The sequence below is a fragment of the Drosophila innubila genome (assembly GCF_004354385.1).
Source record: "Drosophila innubila isolate TH190305 chromosome 3R unlocalized genomic scaffold, UK_Dinn_1.0 2_E_3R, whole genome shotgun sequence".
Classification (NCBI taxonomy): Eukaryota; Metazoa; Arthropoda; class Insecta; order Diptera; family Drosophilidae; genus Drosophila; species Drosophila innubila.
In genome coordinates this window covers 18,859,145-18,881,347 of record NW_022995380.1, presented here as the reverse complement: position 1 = coordinate 18,881,347, position 22,203 = coordinate 18,859,145, and the positions used below count along the sequence as shown (strand labels likewise).

General features: G+C 36.7%; 1 protein-coding gene across 2 annotated transcripts; it reads left to right on the top strand.

Moving 5' to 3' along the window:
* Positions 1-4,866: 4,866 nt before the first annotated feature.
* LOC117790549 (rho guanine nucleotide exchange factor 17) lies at positions 4,867-21,659 on the top strand. 2 transcript variants are annotated; one of them, XM_034630026.1, is made up of 15 exons: positions 4,867-6,667; positions 8,572-10,811; positions 11,423-11,945; positions 16,558-16,818; positions 16,891-17,081; positions 17,158-17,603; positions 17,671-17,893; positions 17,961-18,052; positions 18,559-19,178; positions 19,245-19,396; positions 19,459-19,526; positions 20,598-20,740; positions 20,800-20,921; positions 20,983-21,339; positions 21,407-21,659. In XM_034630026.1, the coding sequence occupies exons 1-15, from the start codon at positions 4,967-4,969 to the stop codon at positions 21,564-21,566; spliced, it is 7,299 nt and encodes a 2,432-aa protein (XP_034485917.1). In that variant the 5' UTR covers positions 4,867-4,966; the 3' UTR covers positions 21,567-21,659. The 2 variants fall into 2 exon arrangements, with proteins under 2 accessions (XP_034485917.1, XP_034485918.1); XM_034630027.1 differs by lacking the exons at positions 4,867-6,667; positions 8,572-10,811; positions 11,423-11,945 and adding an exon at positions 15,657-16,083.
* The last annotated feature ends 544 nt before the right edge of the window (positions 21,660-22,203 follow it).

Sequence of the window (22,203 nt, the reverse complement as noted above, 5' to 3'; positions counted from 1 at the left end):
CAATGGCAGTAATGTGACCATTTAAGACCTCTTTCTGATGTCTTATGGAGTGAAAACGTCCTGCTGTGTGAAAACAAATTATAGGCATGTAATGTTGCATGTTACGTCGCGACAGTGATGCGGTGCGAGACTCCCAGGGCTAGGGGCTAGTCAACCAGGCACCTAGGCACCTAGTCACCCAGGCACCCAGGCACCAAGCACTCTACCATCAATGGGTGAAGCCATGATCAGACTTTAGTTAGTAGCATGCTGGGCTAAATCAGGGGAAATCGGGCAGGGACACACTGCTGGTATAGTAACACTCAAAAGTCAGGCCCGGTCTGGCCAGTTGTATTTCGGCTTTATGTTGATGCATTTGCATTGGCGCAATGTAAGCTTTTGACTTGTGTATCTTGTTGCTCTCTAATACTCTCCTAACTGCTTATCAGATTTGTGGCAATTGCACACAGCTTAGCTATGTTGTTCTTCTAATACCCTGTAAACTATAAAGTGTCTACAAGTTGAATTGCAAGAAGGAAATTATAAATTAACAACATCGACTTCATCTTGGAGTTCAAAATTAAAAATTAAATTTTGCAACAAAAATATGAAGTCAGATCTAATATTTATAGACAGAATACACATTCAATGTATAATGTTTATGGACATTTTCGGATATGTATTTTAAGGGACCAAAATCCTAAAATTTTTGTCTTTTGTAAAATATCTTTAAAAAAACAACGTTATTACTAATTTAAACTAAGTATTTACACTTGACTTTATTTTCCATATTGAATAAGAAATTGATTCTAAATCCTTACCGAATTTAATTAGATTCTTAACTTAAAGATCGCAATGAAACTAGGATTATGTACAAATTAAAGGAGACCTCTAGTAATGATTTAGTGTATGGTTTAATAAGCGTCTATTATATAGCAAAGGTTGGCCTCTACCTGCAGATTAAGTAAGCCAAAAGCTGGAATAAAACAGAGCCTGCCACCGCATATATGTATGCATGTAGTAGACCCAGTTAAAAGATACTCACGACCTCGTCAGTACTCAGTTGCAGTTGCGCCCACACAAAAGCTGTCCGCCTGCAAAGAAAGCTGGTGCAAACGTAATGAAAAGTGTATGGTTAAAGACCTGCAATCATATTTATGATTTTAGGAAGTGACGATTAAAACTGAAGAGACTCTTCCCTTTTTTAAACGGCGTTTTTCTCTCAGGTTTATTTCAGTCAAAAGACAAATGCTGATCTATTACATAGTAGATACTTAGTTTGCTTGCCACTTTTCAAAAGATAATTATCGAACAATATCACGATAAATTTGCGATTATAAAAGACATTTACAAGTGTTTCTCCTTTTAACCTGATATGTGTTTTTATATTTTTGGCATCTTCCTGTTGTTTATCTTTTGATTTTCATCACAATAACACAATAACGCTTTTTCTTTTCGTTAAGTGTAGCAGGCAAAGCAAACAAAAAATTTATTGATAATTTTCATAAAAACTAAAATCAAGTTAAGTTCCGCATTATTGTTTAGGCAACCAAAAAAAAAAATGCAAAGAAAAAAATACAACATTTGGCAGACAAATCTAAAACGGACTAATTGAATGTTGTGCATTACTTTGAGTGTGCTCAGTCGTTTATACGTTGAATTATTTGAACCGAGAGGTCACTTTTAAGGAAAGGTCGTGAAAGTACAACTTTGAGTGGGCCTAATCGAAAATCAAAAGTGAAACGTTGCCCAAATGGCACTCAAACTGAAGCAGATTGCATGGTTGAATTCACTAATTAATCAACTTTGCTCAATCTGAAATGTACAAAACAAGAAGGAACTGCAAGCAGCTGTAGAGACTATTTAATACTCTTTTTAGAGTGTAGAACTCTCATTTATTTGCTACACTTTATTTTCGGTTAATATTTGGTTTGTTGCTTAAGATTTTTTGCCAAAAATAATCATTTGTAACTGTTGACCTACATTGTTTTCTTTGAAGTTGTTTTCATTTCACGAAGTGATTATAATATTATTCACTTTATATACAACTAATTTGCTTAAGCACAATTTATGTATACGGATTAGCTAATATTTGATATATTTTTTTTTTTTTACTTATTTCTTCGATTATCTTTCGAAAGCATACATATTTTGTATTCTATTTAACCGAATTGCACTTGAGCTAGTTGATCGAATTTCAAGTGGCATTTTAGTGCAGGTAAGACTAATGTAAATAATATAAATTGATGTGTAATTAATGTTTATATTATATTTTTGATGGCCGCTTTTACACTGTCGGCTTGTCAGATTATTAAAATTGACAAATTTTAATGAAATCATTATCAAATTTTAATTAAATCATTATTCTATAATTTTAAAGCAAAAATATATGTTTTGAATGGGAATTAAATTAAATTTTTATGATTATTTATTTAAAACTTTGAAGTATATTTACTTTCTTTATTACCAAAAAAATCATTTGAATTATTTAAACAAATATCAATTGTAATTATGTAATATGAGTCTAATGAAATGCATAAATGTTGTAATTCCTCGTACACAACACTCTTACTTTTTATTTTCTTGCAATTCCACGATCACTGTTAATAAGAACAGTTATTTACATATTTTTGTATAAGTATACATGCGCATCTTTATAAATGTTTTGACTGTTGTTTGCTAGTTTATTATTTGTTTGTGTACTAAGTACTAGATAAAAAAAACTGTAGATAAAACGAGCGTTTAAACGAAAACTCAGCAAAGCCGCAAATATTTTTCTGTATATATGAATACTCGTACGTAAATACGTTAGTACACAGAGAAAATTGAATTAAAACTTAGAGCACCGCCTTTTTTTTACACTTTACAGAATGTTTTTTTTATGAATTTGTTTTGATCATAAAAAGAACTTTAATAATACCAACCTATTTAACATTAGTAAAAAATGTGTTTAAAAATAAAAATTAAGAATTCTTGACGTAGACTCAGCTGATATTGACATTTTTGTATAATGGAATATGAGTAAACAAATTTTAATTAATTGTATGCCTATTTGTAGTAGGCCTCAGACAATCGTCATTTAAAAGCCATACAAGTTTTGACATGTTGCGAACATTTTGCTGTCTTATGCAAAAAAATCTAACCGGCTGCCATCTCAACACTCAACAATAATCAGAATTAAGAATTAAGCCTGACACCAGGCTGTGTGTTACATGTTACGTCTGCAGTATGGCCAAGACGGCGATATAGTCTATTTTTAAACTTCTGTGATAGGTCGCTTAATGCCTCGGCTGTTTTGACTGACAAGTGACAGCGGATCAACGGCTGCCGCAAAAGAATGTATCCCAATGCAATACGAGTACACCTTTGTTGTGGGCCTCTATGATTAATCTGCACAGCGTTTCAGGCGATTTAGGCGTTTCGGCCGTTTCGGCATACCAGCAACACCTTATTCGTCATCCCAACCACATCCCGAACAATGAATAAAGGTGATTAAGAATCGGATACCCCGTACTGCGTTCTACACTAGCGTTGATTCAATAATCCATTTATTGTGCTCTTCTTATATCGATGTAATGAGTTAAGTTCGATTAGGTTATATAATAATATGTAAAAATAAATATTTTATGTGTATAATATTTTATACATTTTACAATAATATTTTAATATATTATATTTTTTATTTATAGAAATTCATTTAAAATTTTTTGTTGCGCCTTTAGGCATTAGAATCAGAATTATTTTTTTTCTATAAATTGGACAATTTCAATTGATATTTTTGAATCGGTCATCTCAGTTCATATTCAAAATTATTTAGCTCGCAATTTGAACGTAACATTATATACAATATAATGAGCAGATTTCATCTCTGTCATTGACATAAAACAGGTCAATGACTCTTATTTTCGAATCTTCATTAAAAAGAAAGTAAAGTTTGTGCAAAAAGAAATGGCAAGAAAAAGTCAGGCCGATATTAATTTCCAACTGTTGTTGGCCAAAACAAAAGATTACACTGTCAGGTAATAAAATACCAACTGGATAAATGTACAAATATGTTTTCTAGGGGGCAACCACCGGAACTATGCTTATAACGACTCTGTATATAGCTCTGAAACTTAAGTTCAAACAGGTGTAGGGTATCTGCTAGTTGAGCACTTGCGGTTAATTTAATCTTTTTTTATTTTCTTGAAATTCCTTGATACTTGTATTTGCACAAGATGAACGCATTGGCGAAGCATCTGTTGACGCTGTGTAAAATAAATGGAAGCTGAAAATATCATTTAGTTGCCCGAGATTTAATTATAGCCAGCTGAAGTGCTAGCATGACATACATAAATTAATATGAAGTAAATCCAGCTGTCTATTTCATTTACATATAATCCATGGTTATTATCTAAACACGGTATCTTTTAGATAACTTTTTTTATGCACACATAAATATGTATTATTAAGTATATGTGCATATTTAATTGAAAAATTCCTTATTGAAAACTTTATTTCAAATGAAGTGCTCTATTTAAAAACTAAATTTCCGAAAGAAAATCAGTTGTATATACTATATACTGTATATATATCTCTTCAGTTAAGAATACATTATCTATATTTATGTTTTTTATGAAGTTAATGAGTTACTAAGACATTACATAAGGCTATAAAAAGTGTCACCCATACTTGCGCATTTTAAGACTGTGCAACCCTGATTTACGACTAACTAGAAGAGAGCAAAGATTGTGACATTCCATATCACTAGAGAGTATGTATTATCATTTAAATGGGGACAAATCTAGTCATTTAACACACTTGCTGCTGTAGGTAACACATAATGAAAATATCGCAAAGATAATAACTAAAAAATGATCTACAAATTTAATGATTTTCTCATTTCAGTAATTGATTACAGCCTGGATATTAATTTGCACCTTGAAAGAGAATTGACCGAATCTGTTATGCTATAAAAGTTGAATATTAATTACCAAAATTTAAACAAATGCTGAACAAGGCTTTAAAGCACTCGAACCGACAGCAATCGGAGCCAATGATAATTAAGAATGTAACACATTCGGAAAACGCAGCAGAAGTGGCCAAAAAAAAGCAATTGGTAATAAGAAAAAACAATAATGAGCATTACGATCTGCAAAACGAAAATGAAAATGAAAATGAAAATCAGACGCAACAACAACAGCGTGAAAAGCTTCGTCGCTCAAATGAAAATGCTACAAAAAGCTCGCGGGCTTTGGCGTTCTGCGAGAGTTGTTGTCGAGAGAGACAACAAGAACCAGAGCAACAACAACAACATGAGCAGCTGAAGCTGAAGCAGAAGCAAAGACAGAAGCAGCCTGGCATTGTAGCTTTTTATCGGTCGTATGCGGATTCAGTGTCTGATTTGTCGTCGTATCGTTTTGTCTCCGATGAGGAAGAAGCCAGCGATAATGATGCCGATGCCGATAATGATTACGATGATGATGATGCTGATGACGATGATGACGTTGGCGTTAGCTCGCTGTTGGTCCCGTGTATAGAAATAGAACAACGCGAGCCAAAAACATCAACTACCACACAACAAACAACAGCAACAACAACAACAACAACAGCAACAACTGAGACAACGGATAAAGCCTTAAAAAAAGCTAAAACGTCATACGCGTCATCGCTTTCAGAAACGCGCACGTCTCGCAGCGTGTCACCAATAATTTGTTGTTATAAAACTATTGACAAGAAACGAAATCAACGACAGTTAACTGAATCAGCAGCTGAGCAGCCAGGACCTTGTTGGCCCGATGACAGCCGAGGACATTATAATATTGGATCCTATTTGCGTTCCTATCGCCGTTATCCGCCGCCAGTTCCGCCCAAGCCCAAATATCGCATCTGCCTTGAGGTGACCGCTTGCAGTGGTTTTCCCGATGCGGAGCCCGCACTGAAAACTCGTCGTGTGGAAAGTGCTGGAAATGGGAAACTAACCTACCCTTTGACTTGCCCTTTGTCGCCTTGTAGTGCGAGCAATCCATTGACGTCCACAGCTAATCATAACCGTGGAGACGGAAACGGAGACGAAATTAGCAGCTGTTGTGATTGGCAGAACGCGCCAGTGGCGGCTGAAAATAGCTGCAAATTGCATGCCATTGAGACAAATAACAACAACTATAACTGTAAATTAGAGCCAACCTCTAACGGTGCTTTGCAATCGAATAAAACGAATAGAACGTGCATTCTACGCTACGATCGTTACGGTCATCTGAAACAAGAGATTTCATCGGAAACGGAGCCGGTGTCGGTAACGGTATCGGAACGAGCGGAAACGGAAATAAACCCAACAGTTACAGCCACCGAAAAGCGTTCGGAATACGATTTGACAGAACCGTCAGGAAGAAAACTTTCGCATACGAATTTGGCAATTGCTGACGTTGCCGATGTCCATATAGATTTAAATTTATCAAATGATTTAATCTCCGATTGCAATGAGAAAGGCGTCTTTATAGACAGTTTAAACAGATCTGCCAATGTGTCGTTGCACTCAAACTCAACGTTTGCGAGTATATCACTCCATAATCTAACCTATGCTAATGGTTGTTTAGTGGACTATACAATACCACAGCACACGGTGCAATTTAAACAACTTCCGGTTATTCAAACTTTCGATTGCTCTGCTTATGCGTATTCACCTCTAGGACAAAGGTGGGAAGCACATGTAAGTAACAAAAAAAAAAATCAAATTTAATAGCCAAATTGATATGCTCTATAAAAATATTAGCACTCGTATTTAATATATATACATACAACTTAAATGGTCCGTAGCGATCTCGATTTGCGTATTATTTATTGAAAGAAAAGATACTCTACATTTTCTAACAATCTTGTGGATACTAGATTAATAAATATATGAATGCAATTTTGTTGATCATTTGCCGTCATTAATCCCCATTGAATCTATTATCAAAAATGAATCATTTAGAGATGAATGCATTATTTAATTTGAGCAAATTACGAATAATTCTTCAAGTACATTCTATTTTTAATTGTGATAAGACATCAGACGAGTTGCAGTTAATACAAAAAATAAATGTATTACATTTTTTATCAATATAAAATTGGCAAATCTTGAATAATTCGTTTAGTAGATTTTGCCAAATGTTGCGTTTGTCTCTCGTGTTTGTATCACGCGCACATCTCTAGGCCACCCTAATGTATACTCATATGCATACAATATGTATCTTTATAGTATCTACATCTATAAACATACAACTTATAGAATGCATATGTACATACATACATACATACATATGTAAGCATCACACGTTCCTTTCAGGAAGATGTGAGATTGTCAGTATGATTACGTATGTATGTATGTATGCATCTATGTATGTGTGTGGATGTATATTCTAACATAATTACGGGTCTATGCATATATATATATGTACATATATATATATAATTGTGCTAGTGGTGCCATAATTTGTTTGGGATTTTGTTGTTCTCTGTGATTTTCTGCTCTATTGTGTGCTTTTTGTAAGATTGTTTTAATATACATATGTGTATGTACATAGGTGTGCACAAACGTATCTACATGTATGCATATTTTGAGTTTTCCTTTGGCGCTCTTTGGGTTTATTCTCTTTTGTATTCCATATAAATTCTTGTTGTTTATACTAAAAATATCACTGTGTGAGTATATACAAAACTGATTTTCTTCTCTATGTATGTATATGTATTTATATATTTGCATGTGTGTGTATGTGTGATTGTGTATCTACGGCATTTCTGTTTTGCCTTACATTGTGCTTTATGTGTCATTGTGCACCAAACAACATAATAAAGCTCAAGATGATCTGGCGCCCAAATAGTTAGAAAAATATCAGGTAATTTTCGATTTTATTACCCTCAAACAATCTGCAAAAAGATGGAGATTTCAAATTTTCAAAAAGGGAACCGAAATCAACATTTAGGCCTAAAGAAAATTTTATGCAATTAATAAAATTTGAATGCAGAATGTATTAAGAGGATAAACCAAACAAACCGGTGGAGTTTTGATAAAGTTATGAATAAAGTTATTTCGATTACGGTTTCGGTTCCGGTTTTAAAAATTATTCGTTTAGTTTCGGGTCACTGTTCCGGTATTATTCCCTGAATCTATCAATCTAGTCATATCCGCTCATCCGTCTGTTTTTCCATTCATCTGTATATGAATCGGAATAGACCTCATACTTTGTATATATGTACTTAAAATACGGAGGTCAAGTACATATATTTCAAGTTTGCACACCATAATCGATAAACAAAGAAGTTGTATAAACATTATATATATGTATAACTTATGTTTACTTCTGAGTTTATATACTTTTGTATTGTGCAAATAAAATAATTGAAAATTCGATGGACTATAGTATGAAATACGTGGAGTATTCTAGAGCAATCTGACTTGTTTTTCTCTAATAAAACTAAGTTTTATAGGCTTTGTTGATGTAATTGTAAAGAGAATATTTTTAAAAAAGTATTAGATATATAGATATAGAGTATTCTGGAGCAGTCTCCATGTTTTTTCACCAATAAAAATAAATATAAGAGAAATAATTCACTTACCCTTTGTCTCGTTGACAGCGCACAATGGACAAACGACGTAATACTCTGGATCGCTTTCAACGTTTAACTTTTGGACGCAAGTCATCATCATCGGCTGGCTCCGATGGTGCCTCCAATTCGAATGCAAGCGGCAGAGCAAGCGGTGCGGACAAGAATCGCAAGACTTCCGATAGATCGGAGCGGCTGAAAGAGTTGACGGAACTTTTGCGTGGCAGCAACAGTTCGCGTGCCTCATCGACGCCAACACCACCGCCAATACCACCACCGCGACGTCCGCGAATTTCACATATTGGATCGGGGACAAGCAGCATCGAGATGCAGGATGTGGCAGCCACAACAGCACAGCCAGTGTCAGCCTGTGCTGATGATCGCGATGAGTCGTGTAGTCAATTACAAAAGCAGAACAGCACAAATAGCAGCAACAGCAACAACAGCAGCAACAACAACAGCAACAATAATAATAATAATATTAGTGGCAACGCACCCTCAACAGCCGCACGACTCTTTCACTCAATTAGGCCAAACACGAGTCTCTCCAACTTGGAAGCTTTCATGTTGGGCAATCGCGAGAAGTCAAAATCATCGCCGCCACTGGCAGTAGGTGGCAGCAGCGATGAGGTCGAGTCAGCCAGTAGCGAGTGGGCAACCCAGCTGTCCGGAGCAGAGACTCGCAGTGGAATTAACACAATAAACGCAACGAAGGCAAAATTACCATTTCGTTCTGTTTCGTTTTCACAAATCGATTGTAAATCAACTTTAAGTGCTTTGCGCGATCGACTGCGTCGGGACAAGGCCATTGAGGCGCCCACATCCACAGCCACATCCACATCCACATCGAATTATAATAGCAACAGTAATACAAGTAGTTGTAACAAACCCAACGAATCTGTCGATCGGGTTAACGATCGAACACGCATTCCAGATCCAGGTTGGGTCCATATACCACTGAAGAGTTCGGGGCTATGCATTAATCTCAACTACGGGCAAGAGAAGTCACTTGAACACGTACTCGAAGACGTCCAGGACGCCATACCCGAGGAGGATATCTTCAATACGGACAGCAGCAGCATCGCTGGTGTCCTCCCAGCAACGGCGAGCAGTGTCATCGCGGCACACGCCAAGATGGAGTCGCTCTCGGACACGGTCCACTCCGAGGGGGAGGGCAACACGAGCGAAGAGAGTCCGCCGGCAATGAAGGTGACGGCAATTGAGCCACCAACCATTGTGGAGCCCGAGGGAAGTGGGGCCAGTTCACCCAACTTATTAACACTATTGGAAGAACCATTTGAAATTGACTGCCCGTCGGATAATGTCTTACAGACAGCCACAACTTGCCTAATACCTGTTCCGGTTTACGAGTGTGCCGCCCAGGAGTGGCTGGAAACTCCAGCACAGGAATGGGTACAGTTGGCCCCAGAGTTTGGCATTGTGCCACAAACGACACAACCACCGATCTCCCATGCGGCATGCAAGATAACTCAACCAGAAACACTGACAACTGCAATGCGTGGCGATCTGTTGCCCACAATCTCGGTGAGTCGCAGCTCCGAGGAGAGTGATGACCGTGGTAAGGGAACCCCATCGGGAACCTCACCCCAAGCGGACCACTGTGATATATTCAATCAATCTGTGGATGCAACCGTGGAGCATCGACAACAGTATAGCCAAGATGATCTGGATTTGGAGCTGCGCAGTTCAGATACAATTGCCACGCCGAGGCACAGCTCTGGTGAGCGACACAAGCGGCACTTGGATAAGTCTACGAAGCGGAAGGGAATGTATATTGATAACTCGGATTGGCATCAACGTGTCGAACCGCATCGTGGCCTTCAATTGGACATATCCATTGCCAACTTTCAGGCCATCAAGCCAGACTCACCGGATGACAACAGTCCGGTGATGTTTGAAATGAACACGCCGGAACTGGAGAAGGGCTCTCCGGTGTGGAAAGGCTCACAGGAAAAGCCCAAATTGCTAAGCAGCTTTAGTTGCCAGAGCAGTGAGGAGAAGGACGATGCCAGCAGCAGCAACAACAACAGCAAAACCAACACTTTCCTGCAAACGGATTCCATGTCCGACACCGAGGAACGTGTCAGCTGGAGTCCAACGCCCAGCGGAGATTATGACCACAAGCGATACTCGAAGCGTCCACTCACCGTTCGAGGTCCATATGGACAAATGCTGGAGGCCGAACTGAAAAAACCCAATCGCATGCATTTCGAGGAGATACTTGAGGAATTACGAGAGACAGACAGGTGAGTTGTCATGTCAAGAATAGAATATATAAATTTGGATTATTAGCAATTCTCTAGAATCCTTGGTCTAGTTTACTCTTTTGTAAATTTTGTTCAGAAATGTATGACGCATTAATGAAGGAGTGGTAGACACTATTAAGAATATATATTCTTTATCAGGAAGCATTAGCTTAATTAACCGTCTCCGTCTGTCCGTCCGATCTTTTGACCATGTATATTAGTGTGCAACGATGTTTTTCGAAAAAATGGTACCCCATATTCGTTATCTACGGTCAATTCTAAGATGTTTTCGCCAAGAAACCATAGTTCACAGAAACTCATTACAAGTAAAATCTGACTACAAAATCATATATGTATGTAGTTGTCATAGGAAAGATCGGTGGAATATCAACTTTAAGTATATTATATCTGTACTAATTTCACAGATTGTTGATTTGGCATAGTCTACTATATTTTATAAAAATCGGCCACCATACATACATATATGTTAGTTATCAACGAATCGATCGGTTTCGGCCATAGAATAAAATAGACTTTCTTTCCAGTTGTTCATATGTTATAATTTCTATCTATCTAATGGCGTCTTAACTTGCTTTATTTTCTATCTTTAGCCTGCACTCGCGCAGTGTTGTGACAAAGCCTTCATCAGGCTCTACCCGCAGCAACATGCCACAATATTCAAGCTCGATGCGTGTGCGTAAATCAAATGATCATTTGCCGGTGCCGTCGCATGCACGTGCGGCGTCGACTCCGTCGCAAATTGAGCATGTCAGCAAGGGGCCAACGTTGCCGATTTCTGTTTCCGCCAAGGACCTCAACGAAACGTTATCAGCCGCCGATAAGCTGGCGCAGCATCAAATGAAACGTGCCGCATCTGAGGCGCCCACATCGAAAACGCATCACAGCAAACGCAGCCAGTCGATGAGTAATGATAACAAGAGTCAACACCATCACAATCATCATCATCATCATAGCCATGGCTCCAAGCGTAATCCGGATGTCAGCCCCACTGGCAGCAACAAGTCAAAGGTGCCACATGCCACCAGCGTGCCACCGACAGCAGCTTTGTTGGCCGAGCTACTAAAAGGATCCAGCGAGAATATGCTGTCCGAGCAGCGAAAGAAAACGATTGCGGTAAGTAACAATGCCCTGCATATTTATTACAACAGGGTATCTTTGACTAGGCAAGTTGTATAAATGAATAGGTGATTCAATTTTTTTTTAAACTTATTAAATTTTTATACATAATTTGAATTTCATTCCATCTTCATTTTTGAAGTTTACGAATTTCCCAAAATCTTAAAATATGTTTGTCATTATACATTTTGGCTTGGAAAAACCGATTACAAATATATGCATGCTTTGTGTGCGTGTATGTATGTGTGTGTGTGTGTGTGTATATGAGCGCCAGATTTTGTATTTGGGAATCGCATTGGAAATTGAAAGTGCGAGCGTGCGCATGCTCCAACAACCAGTGCGCATTGGAAATGTGTCAGTGTGTTAGAAGAGCGCCCTTTCTTTGTTTCGCGCATTCGTTGCGTTCCAGTGACGGCACCGTGGTAAAAGCAAAGCATTTATATGATTATTATTATTGCATGTTGCGTTTATAGAGAGAGACCAGCTTTTGGACATTAGTCGCTTGATGAGTAAGGATCATTAATAGGTATTTTAATGATAACAATTAATCAGCGCTTAGTCAGTTTTAATGTTAGCAGATTTTTCATCATTTTCATTGTTGTTTGTTTTGACTTGCACACTGTGTTTATTCAATAACTAGGGACTACGATTTGATTTTGAAATTGAATTATTATTTTAAATATTTTTTTTTTACTTTTTACAAATATTTATCTACTTACAACAAATTTAAGAGAAAAGTGTATCCTTTTGATTTACTGGCAATCCCTGGTAATACGTGATCATAAGTGTATAGGAATGTTATGAAAAATGGAATAAAAACTGCATGCTCTCTCATACGTTACGTTACGACGTATGGACGTACTCTTTGGCGGACACTTGTCGCATGCAGACCAAAGAATTTTCAATTTTATCGCAGAGAGTCGGCCTTGCTGTGGGTGGCTGTTTTCGATTGGAATATGAAAAATGGAAATTAAGTGTGTATTTGGCACAATGGAATGTTTTTCAACGTGTTGAGTAGCACACTCCACACTCCTGTGCAGCTAGTTGTATGCGCCAGCAATAATACGAGTATTAAACCGCTTCACCAACACAAACACAGACACACACAAACGCATGTAAACTTACACATACTGTTACATTAATGCCAAAGCACCCACAACAGAGACGACACCTATTGCGGGCGGCTGACGCTGACGCTGCTCTGCTCTGCTCTACTCTGCTCTGCTCTGCTTTTCTCTTCTCTTCTCTGCTTAGCTCTCACGCGCAGCAACAGAGTTCTTCTCCGCCAACGCCAATGCGCGCGTTTGAATTCTTATTTGCTTTTTGTACCTCGGTTGTGTGGCGAAATTTTTCGTGTTTCGTTTATTTATTTTGTGGTCTTGTGGAAAATACATTTAACTAAAAAACAGGCACACATCAAAAATATCTGCAATATCCAAATTTGACAAATAATCATAACTAAAATCTCGCGAAGTTACAAGTGCAATAATCAAATGGTTTTTAATGAAATTACAATACGAGTATTCTTATACTGCTAGTAAAGACTGCGATTTTACTTTCGACCAAATATACATGTACACACACCCACTCGCACACACACACACACACACACACACACACACACGCGCAAGCATACAAATGTATATGTTATACGTATGTAAATATGTGCCTGTAAACATTTATCGGATGAAAACAATTTAAATTCAATGTATATAATTGCACTCAGATTAGTGAATTGGATAGAAGAGCTCAACATTTCCACAAAAATAACATTTATAAACACTTATCAAATATTTTTATAAAAAATACATAAATGTGTGTGTGTATGTGTATGTGTATGTGCATATGTATGTACATATTTACAAAAGTATCTCGACTACCGTACTCTCAACCTCTTGTTGCGCTGCGCAGCTCAAAATCTTTGTAAATTGTAATATTTTGTAATGAAAATATACACATGCAAATATAGTAGGAGTATTGGTAAATCACACTTGTAGCTTACATACCAAAAATATTGTACAAGAAAATATTACAAAGATTTGTTAGTGTGTTTAAAAGATGAATATCTGCATACTATGATAATTAATTCCATATTATTATTTTAGTAATTTCGATACGTAACATCCACAAAGTTAATCATAGCCTGGCTTCATTATTATTAAAAACTTATACATTTTTGTATGCACAAGATGCAGACATTTACATCTCTGTATGTATGTATGTATACTGTGTGTATGAAATTGCCTTCATGCACAAAACAGATACATGTGTATCAAGAGCACTTACTTTCGCTTATTCTCCCATATTTGTTCGTGTAAATATGCGCAAATGTATGCTTAGATTGTAAAGCGAGTGAAACTAATAGGTTGTATGAAAAAGATTTAAATATTGAACAAAAAACAACAAAACTCAATCAATTAAAGTTATTTACCAAGTGCGGCGTATCCCTTCTAAATTGCCTTCAAATGCCTTTAGAATTGCGGTCTGTTTATCGTCTATAATAATACTCTTCGACTTTTCAACTGCGAAAAGAATCTGTTAATTTCAATTAATGCGTATTAGGCATATGAATCAGAGCCAAAGTGTTACCTACAATGCATGGCACTAAGTTGTTGAAACTTGTAATGACTTTCTAATTAATTTCAATTATAAATTTGTAGAAAATGTACTCAGCGTGGAATAATGATATTTGTTGAGGGATAACTATAGAAAAGTTTTTATTAAGGCTGCGAGAGCTTAAGTTTGAGTTGAAGAGTTTCATTCGATTGAAGGACCTTTTAATTAAGGATTTGTTCGTTCTTTCACACAATTTAATATAAATCATTTCCTGACTTAATAAATTTTAATATTGCTTAGTAAAATATAAATATATGATTCTATACTATAATGATTTCAATAATAAGAAAATTAGTATGCAGTTAAAACTAAAAAAAACTATAACAATTGCACATTTTTTATTCTTAAGCTGTCCTATTTTAACCTCAGTTGGATCAACCAAAAATCAAACCAATTCAGTTCAAAGAGATTCGGCTCAGAACTAGATTTACAGCTTTGCGAATTGACATGTGCAACAAAAGGCATAAATTAATAAGTAAATACCCTTGGTCTCTGTAGCATGTTCAATGTACATGGGACAAAAATACAAGTACAAGTACAACAACGCAGTTTTAAAGTGTCATTATCAAACCACATACTACAGAGCCGATGATGGGCAAATAAGCCGCAAGGTTGCCATGGTCGTCAGTCGCTCTCACGACTGAATGAACAGCCACAACAACTCAATATACTAACGTTCATTTATATATATAAATATATATATATATATATATATATATTTATGTACGTGGGCCGTTGTCGTTCTCCCACTCGACATCTACGCAAAACAACAAGCCTGCCCCACAATACATGCTCCCAGTTCAATTCCTGCTCCTCCAGTATAATTACGCCAATGCGTTTCCTCAACAGAACAGAACAGAACAGTCCTTACTTTAGATTTAGTTTTTAGTTACGTGTGTTTTATGGCTGGTTGAGCATGCGTCTTAAATTTGCGCTAAATTTAGTTATAAACCAATTTTAATAATACAGATACATTTGTAAATTAACATATGCATATACAATAAACAAAAAACAATTACAAGTGTGAGTGAAAGTTAAAAATAGTTTAAAAAAAAAAAACACAGCTCAATAAAGGCAATCATAATTAGAGAATTGAAATTGAAACAAAATGTCGCACAATCGGGAAAATCTACGATTAAGTTTATTGGATTTACAAGCAACATTAACGGCACCATCGAACACAGTGGCTGCCACACTGTTGCCCCAAACACATGGACAAATGACGCAGCCGCTGGCGGCATCGTCATCCACATTGCCATCGAGTAGCAGCAGCAACAGCAGCAGTGTCTCACAAGCTGTCTCGTTGGCGACAACAACAGTGGCACGGCTAAGCAAGGCTGGTTTTGGTGGTGCTGGTGGTGTTGGTGTTGGTGTTGGTGCTGCTGGTAGTCATCAGAATGACAAATGTGATAGGCTTAAGAAAATGACTTCAATCACTTGCTCCGACTCAGAGGATGACTCGGAGAGGCGAGCACAGTTCGAAATGAGCTGTAAATGGAATCTAGGCGGTTATGATGGCGTAAGTCTGGTGTGGTTGCAATAATGACTATTTAGTCACTAAATTTTAGTGGTTAAAACCACCATCTTCACACTTTTGATTGCGGTTGCCACTTTACAGAAACATTAATTACCAGGCTTTAGGAAAAATGTTATGTTTTCGAAAATATATTACAAATTATTTGTGCGCTCTAAATAATAATTTTTTAATTTAATTTTGTTTTAATATATATATAGTTTACTTTAAATTACATTTATAGAAATTACTTAATCACTTAATTATTAAGTTATTCAATTCTTTGGTATGTCCTTAGTGTATGTAGAGACTTAAATCCATTTATAAATTGTTTTAATACACTTTAATAAAATTTCTGAGTTATAAAAAAATTTAAGAAAAATGAGGTAAACAAATTTTTTAAACCTACAAAAATGTGGCAACCGGGCCTTTGACTTGATTAATTACTTACACGATTTATATTTCTATAACCAATTGCAGGACACACGCAGCTATGTGGTGCAGGAAATTTATAGGAACGAACAGTCCTATGTGGAGTCCCTTCAAACCGTAGTGCTCAAGTATCTAAAGGTATTAAAGTCCCCGGAGCATGCTGGCATGATAGATACACGCACGGTGGATGAGATATTCTTCATGGTTCCCGACATACTGGAGATACATGAAAAGTTTTTAAGTGAGTTGAAGCAACGGCTGGACGATTGGGATATTCAGCAAAAGGTTGGAGATGCCTTTATGGAAACAGTAAGCATTTCTTGACCATACGAGTCTTTCAAATGCACCATCTAATACTTATTAATTTTAAATTTTTCGCAGTTCTCGAAACTGGAAGTTCTTGAAGTTTACACGTCGTTTGTTAACAATTGTAATCGGGCAAAGAATGCCATACGCTTGATGAAGCACCAGCGACCCTCTTTCTCCAAGTTCCTGGAATCCACGGCCCGCGAGCACAAAGGAAAACTCACCCTGGACAACCTACTCATAAAGCCAGTACAAAAGTTTCCCAAGTATGTTAAAAGAAAACCGAGTAATTTACTTATATTTTAATTTATTCTAATGCTCTCATATTTGTATTTTCTAAAGCTACGAGCTGCTCTTCCAGCGTCTGATCAAGCATACGGATCATGATCATCCAGACCAGAAACATTTACAAGACGTGCTCAAGCTTGTCCATGATATTCTGGTGCACATCAATTGTAAGGAGCGTGAGATTATGGAAAATGGACAGCGTGAGGCGACTTTACGCGAATTGGAGGGCGTCATAGAGGGCATTACCGATTTAATAGCTCCAGAGCGTCAATTCTTATTGTTCGATTTAGTGTCCATGCCATCGGGTCAAGGTGCCCGCAAGGATCGAGGATTTTTCCTCTTCAATGATCTTCTGGTCTTGACGAGCATCAAAAAGCGCAGTGGCACAATAAGGAAACCCAATAGCTCAATTTGTCCCGGTTCAGTGGCTACCACTTTGGATACCAACAAATACAAGTTCCTTACGAAGATTTCGTTAGATTGCTTGGAGATTGTCAAGAGTAAGTAAATTGTATTTTATTTAAATTGGATCCACTGATCTATCTGAATATCTCTATTTGAATCAAGCTAAAGATGAAAATATCAAGCGCATTGTTAGTGAAATAGAAAACCTGGCTGAAGACTGCAACAAGCTGCAACAAATCACAGATATTACGGCATCCCTGAAGTATCCACATCAATATCTGGAAGATGTCATACGGGAACTACATCGTGATATACAGCGCCAGTTATCCGAGCGTCAGACAAACGATACACAGCTAAATATGCTGGAGTTGACAGTGAGCTCTCCGTAAGTAGAACACTTATAGTCATTATGGTTTATATGTTTAATAAACTATTATTTTTTGAATTTCTAGTAACGGAAGTCAGAAGCTGACAGTGGTATTTTCCAAGACAGAAAAGCGAACTAATTGGGAAGAGACTTTTAATGATGCTAAACAAAAACTGGGTAAGTTTTTCAAGTTATCAAGTTTATTAGACACCTGGTCTAGTAATGAATCAACAAATATTTATGTAGGGTTGAAAATGAAGCTAAATTCTTTAAAATGTTAGAAATTATTATATTAAGTAATTTTGTAGACTTTAAAAATTCAGGAACATTGTAAAGCAATTGGAAAAATAAAAGAAATGTGGTTGCATAAAATAAGATATTACGCTTAGGTTTAAAAAAGATTTAATTTGCTGTAAAGATTTAGACATCATTTAAAAAAGTCTGTAAAGTCAGTTTTGTTGCAGTGGCGTTCAATGTCGGAGAAATTCGACTGTATTTTTAAAATTGTTACACCATATTATTAAGTGGGGAGTTAATCGACCCGAGGCGAAACACAGAAACGCCATTAATATCAGTTAGTTATTATTATTGGATGATTGATTGTTTATATTGTGTAAAATTTAGTTGTTAGCAATTTGTTATCAATTTAAATGTGCATACTATATGTTGTTGGTTATTTGTAGCTGCCACACTCGAGCGTCATCCCATACCGGAATTTCTCACATCGATTCCCATACGGAAGACACGTGCGGGTCTTCAATTTACCTGTGCGGCAGCCACGCTGAGCGACAAGCGTGATGTTTGGGTGTGCAACAGCGATGGGTATGTGGGTCAGGTGTGCATTATGTCGTTGCATCCGGAACCGAACGTAACCAGTTGCAATGGTGTCTGCAATGCACGCATCCTCTGTGTGGCATCGGTGCCCGCGTACAGCAGCAGTGATGACTCATCCAATGCTGGACAGGATGATAAGTCACAGGATTCGCGCAGCACACACAGCTATACGCAGCAATTGCGTGATTATCGCAAAAGCATCTCCCCAATTGCTCAGCCGGTTTCGGCGTTAACCTCTGCCGCAGCCTCGGTTTCGGTGTCAGCCTCCGCATTGGCGACGCCGGAGAAAAAGAAAATTCCCACGCCCATTATTGGCAATGGCGCTGATGGCGCCAGTCAAAGCAGTACTCAACTAGATTTAAATTTAAGCTCCAGCGATGATGAGGCGGATGCTGGCCCAGCTGTGCAACTAGAGCAACGTGTCCCCAGCCCTGCACCTTCATTGCATGCCACATATCATATGCAGCAAGTATGTATTCTACATTATACTCGACTCAATCGATATTTCAATTGTCAATTTGTTAACTCCCTCCAGGACTCCAACCCCGAAGAAAGCGAATGCAATCAATCGACCATGTGGATTGGGACTGAAGACGGCTGCATTCATGTCTACAATAGCACCGATAACATTCGCATCAAGAAAAATCGAATTAAGATTGAACATCATTCAGCTGTATTTTCTATTCTGTAAGTACATTTTAATGGACTTAGTGATAAGTCATGGTTATTAACTCTTTGTTGTCCTATAGTTATCTGGACAATCGTGTTTTTGTATCCTTGGCTAATGGTGATATCTGTGTTTATCTCCGAGATGGCGGTAAGTTAGCTTATCTTACAAATTGGTTAACGACATTATAATACATTTTATTGAACAAATTTAATAAAATTTGAATGCACAATAAATTAAGATGCCAAACCATGATCAAAATGACTTTCCGCTTGAAAATCGGTACAGTTTTGCCGAAGTTATGACAGTTCGAAGTTGCTCAAGCCTCTGACCTAGCAACTTTAAAAGTCAAAATATTTCTTAATTTTGACATGATTTTTTACAAAAAAATGAAAGGCCTCAGAATCAAATTTAAAGTGTGGTTTTATACTAATTACGATGTAAGGAGTTGATTAAAAGTAAAAACTTGAGATTTAAAATTTTGAATTTTCAAAATTTCAAAGGGGGGACCCTTACCATCAACATAAAACTATGACTTCGATAGTCGAAAAATAAAAAAATGTTCTAAATGAACAATATTTAAATACTGAATGAATGAAGAGGCCAAAAAATGATCAAAATGACATTCCGCTTGAAAATCGGTACAGTTTTGCCAAAGTTATGACAGTTCGAAGTTGCTCAAGCCTCTGATATAGCAACTTTACAAGTCAAAATATTTCTTAATTTTGACATGATTTTTACAAAAAAATGAAAGGCCTCAGAATCAAATTTAAAGTGTCGTTTTATACTAATTACGATATAAGGAGTTGATTAAAAGTCAAAACTTGAGATTTAAAATTTTGAATTTTCAAAATTTCAAAGGGGGGACCCTTACCATTAAAGTGAAACCATGGCTAAGGTGGTCGAAAAATAATAAAATTTTCTAAATGCAAAAAATTTAAATGCAGTATGAATTATGAGACCGAATCATGATCAAAATGGCATTTCGATTGAAAATCGGGTCAGTTTTTATAAAGTTATGACAGTTGAAAGTTGTCAACTCTTTGAAACGGTTAGTTTCGGTTAACGGTTCCCAAATTTAATTTGTTTTGTTTTAATTGTTCCTTTGTCGATTGCTCCTAGTCGATGTTTAATAAATAAATAGATAAAAATAATTTATGACATTTGAATATCTCAATTGTATCTTATCTATATACTGATTGTCTGAAATTTTTTTAATAGCCACATCTTGGAATACAAGCCTTTCGCATTGTCTCTCAATTGGCACAGTGACCAGCCCGGTGACAAAACTGCTTAACGTCAATGGCAAGTTGTGGTGCTCCATACAGGGAATTATTAAGGTTTTGGATACTGAATCATTTTCGGTACGATCTCATGAATTTTTTAAATTGAATACTATGTAATCGATCTGACTTGTTTGCAGGTTATTAATCAAATTCAAATATCATCGGACTCAAAGCCAATTACGAACATGACAGTTGCCAATAACTATGTGTGGATATCCATACAGAACTCAGCACACATTAAATGCTTTCATTCCAATACGTAAGTTATTCCAGCTCTATAAAGACAATTGATTAATAAGAATGTTCTTTATGCTCTACAGACATCAGTTGATTACTGAAGTAAATCTTGCTCCAGCCGTGAATAAGATGTTGTCGAATTGTGACGAGATTATTCGACAACATAAAGCCGCTTGCCTTCGTGTAACTTCGCTGCTGTGCTGTAAGGATCTCATTTGGATCGGGACCAGTGCCGGCGTGTTGTTGACAATACCCACCCAGAGCTATGAGAAGGGAGCTCACAACATTGTGCCCACGGGCATACCACATGGTCATACCGGACATGTGCGATTCCTAACCTTTGTGGAGACACCGTCGCCTGAAGTTGGATCCCAAATGTTGGCAGCTGCAGCGGGACGTGACACTGGTAGCGGCACCAGTGATGAGTACACCAAACAAGGGTGAGTTAAACCATAAGCTAAAGCTTCCGAGCACATTTTTAATCAAATATTCCTTCTCCCGCTATAGTTCAACGAAGAACTCAAAATCCAAGTCGGAAACCAAAAATATACTTATCATATCTGGTGGCGATGGCTACGAAGATTTTCGTAATTCTGGTGCCAATTCGCTTAGTGAGATTGCGGGACGCGAGGACAGCACCAATCATTTATTAATATGGCAAATTTGAAGCAGAAGGCGTAAAAATCGCTGGCGGTTATTGCTTTCCAGATGGAAAAATAACAACTGAAGTCAACTTGAAAATAAACTTAAAAATGTTTATGGATAACATAATGCTTAAAAGCGCAATTGAAAGTAGACTGCCGCGGTTTTTATTATTATTATAAACTAAAGAAGTTATTTGCCAAGTTGCCAAAATGAAAACAAAATCTTAACAAATGGTAGTTTGCTTGGTCTTCCAGCAACTATTTGTAAATGTTTAAATTTATTTATCCTTTCGTACAATATACATACATATTTATATTTATCTGAATAGTTAGCTCTGTTCATACTTTTTTGGAATTTATATAACTTCTATTTAAAACAAAACAAAAAGAGTAACTAATATAGTGCCAAATATATTTATTGCGCCACACATTCTGAATGAATTATTAAATGTATGTAATCAAAATAGTTAGACCCAAATGGAGCTACTATCCTACAAATACATATACATACATAAATATACATATAGAAAATTAAATATTTTTATAAAATATAGCAAATATGCAAACTAAATGTAATAAATGTATTCTAGTTGGAGCTATTTAGACATATATATATAATCATACATGAATACATACAAATATTTATATGTACATATATAC

Excerpts from the sequence above, each read along its gene's own strand:
- LOC117790549 (XM_034630026.1), top strand. The coding sequence starts at position 4,967 with ATGCTGAACAAGGCTTTAAAGCACTCGAACCGACAGCAATCGGAGCCA. Across the intron at positions 6,668-8,571 it reads GACAAAGGTGGGAAGCACAT|CAGCGCACAATGGACAAACG; the intron begins GTAAGTAACAAA and ends TTGTCTCGTTGA. Across the intron at positions 20,922-20,982 it reads AAATGCTTTCATTCCAATAC|ACATCAGTTGATTACTGAAG; the intron begins GTAAGTTATTCC and ends TATGCTCTACAG.